Source organism: Austrofundulus limnaeus, unplaced genomic scaffold (assembly GCF_001266775.1).
Source record: "Austrofundulus limnaeus strain Quisiro unplaced genomic scaffold, Austrofundulus_limnaeus-1.0 Scaffold135, whole genome shotgun sequence".
NCBI classification, from domain to species: domain Eukaryota; kingdom Metazoa; phylum Chordata; class Actinopteri; order Cyprinodontiformes; family Rivulidae; genus Austrofundulus; species Austrofundulus limnaeus.
Genome location: NW_013952537.1, coordinates 205,011 through 206,362, shown reverse-complemented (window position 1 = coordinate 206,362; position 1,352 = coordinate 205,011). Strand labels below are relative to the sequence as shown.

The following is a 1,352-nucleotide window of genomic DNA, read 5'->3' as shown; positions in this document are numbered from 1 at the left end:
ATATATTTTTCTGGTATAAATCTGCTGTTTTACATGATTGTTGTATGAAATTAACGTAGTTATTAATTTATTGTAAAAAATATGACTGATAATCTGTGAAACAGATCCTGTTCAGCTTGCTGTTTATCTATTAGTTTCTATGGGGGCTGTGAGCTGTTGCCCTTTTTGGATGCCATTTCTGCTCCTCCCTGCTGTCACAGACGCTACCAGTGGACGGTATGGTCGGGGCTCAGTCTAGTGATCTTATTCAGTCTAGTGATCTTATTCAAGTCTATGGATCAAAATGATTTTTCCTTTACTCCCAAATACAAAAATTCACAAAGAAATTTCCTGAAGGTGCAACTAAACAAACAGAAACATACCTGGGGAAGGTACGATGGGATGTTGGTTAAGGAAAGGGTGCGTGTCACTTGGCGTCTGGTTGGTGGGCGTGTTTGCGTTGAGAAGTCCAGAGGAAACGAGAGCACCAGCAGGGGTGATTGTCGCACTGGACTCTGTGTTTGACTGAGCCAGGTGTGGGTTCATGAAGTGGTCAAGAGGATCAAATCCTGGGGCCATTAACTGGGAGGGATCCAGAGAGGGGACAAACTGTGGCTTTGACTGGCCCAACTGAGGCTGAGTTTGAGGCGCAGCAGCGACCGGGCCCACTCCAGTACTGATGGGCTGGTGGGGAGGTCTCTTCGTGTCCTTGATGGTTGAGGTCTTCTTCTGTTGCTTGGGAACCAGCCCTGCAGACAAAGAGACGGAATAAGTTCGTAAGATTTGTGAAATTGTAGCAAGGAAACACCATTATCACCATTCAAATAATTAGTTTAGTCAGTTGGGGCTTTTGAATTTTGAWGAGTTAGTCGACTGCAGGATTTTGTTACTTATGTATAAAGCTCAGAAGAATGTACTACCCTTTAACATACAATCACTTTGTTGTAAAAGAGATAGCATTTATAATTTGAAAGGAATTGAAATGTTTCTCAAACCAAAAATTAGAACAAATTTTAAGGAGAGATGCACTTCCTCCCAGGGAATCAGAATGTGGAACAATTTGGGAAACGTTCTCAAAAATGCCAACACGATTTATATATTTGCTAGATTGATAAAAACTTTTTTGTTGTTAAAATATGAACAAAATGTAGATTATTAATTTCAGTATTTTTTAATTTTTAGATTGTTTTTGCTGTATTATGTTCATCACTGATGTTAAAAAGTGAACTGTTATTAATGAATATCCACAGGCTGTTTGCGCCTTGAGAAATTTTCTCTTTTAAGTTGTAGCAGTTTTTTGTTTTTCTTTCAAATGAAATACATATTTAAAAGAAAAAAAAGAAGAAGAAAGGATAAGGGAAAGAAAAAAATAT

The 1,352-nt window shown here is 38.4% G+C and overlaps 1 protein-coding gene across 1 annotated transcript in view; it reads right to left on the bottom strand.

Annotated features, from left to right (window-relative positions):
* LOC106522696 (bromodomain-containing protein 4) overlaps window positions 1-1,352 on the bottom strand; it is a gene marked incomplete at its 5' end in the record, with an annotated part of 30,805 nt that overhangs the window by 10,267 nt on the left and 19,186 nt on the right. Inside the window, 1 exon segment of the mRNA XM_014015822.1 lies at window positions 363-728. Coding sequence (XP_013871276.1) covers window positions 363-728 — 366 coding nt within the window.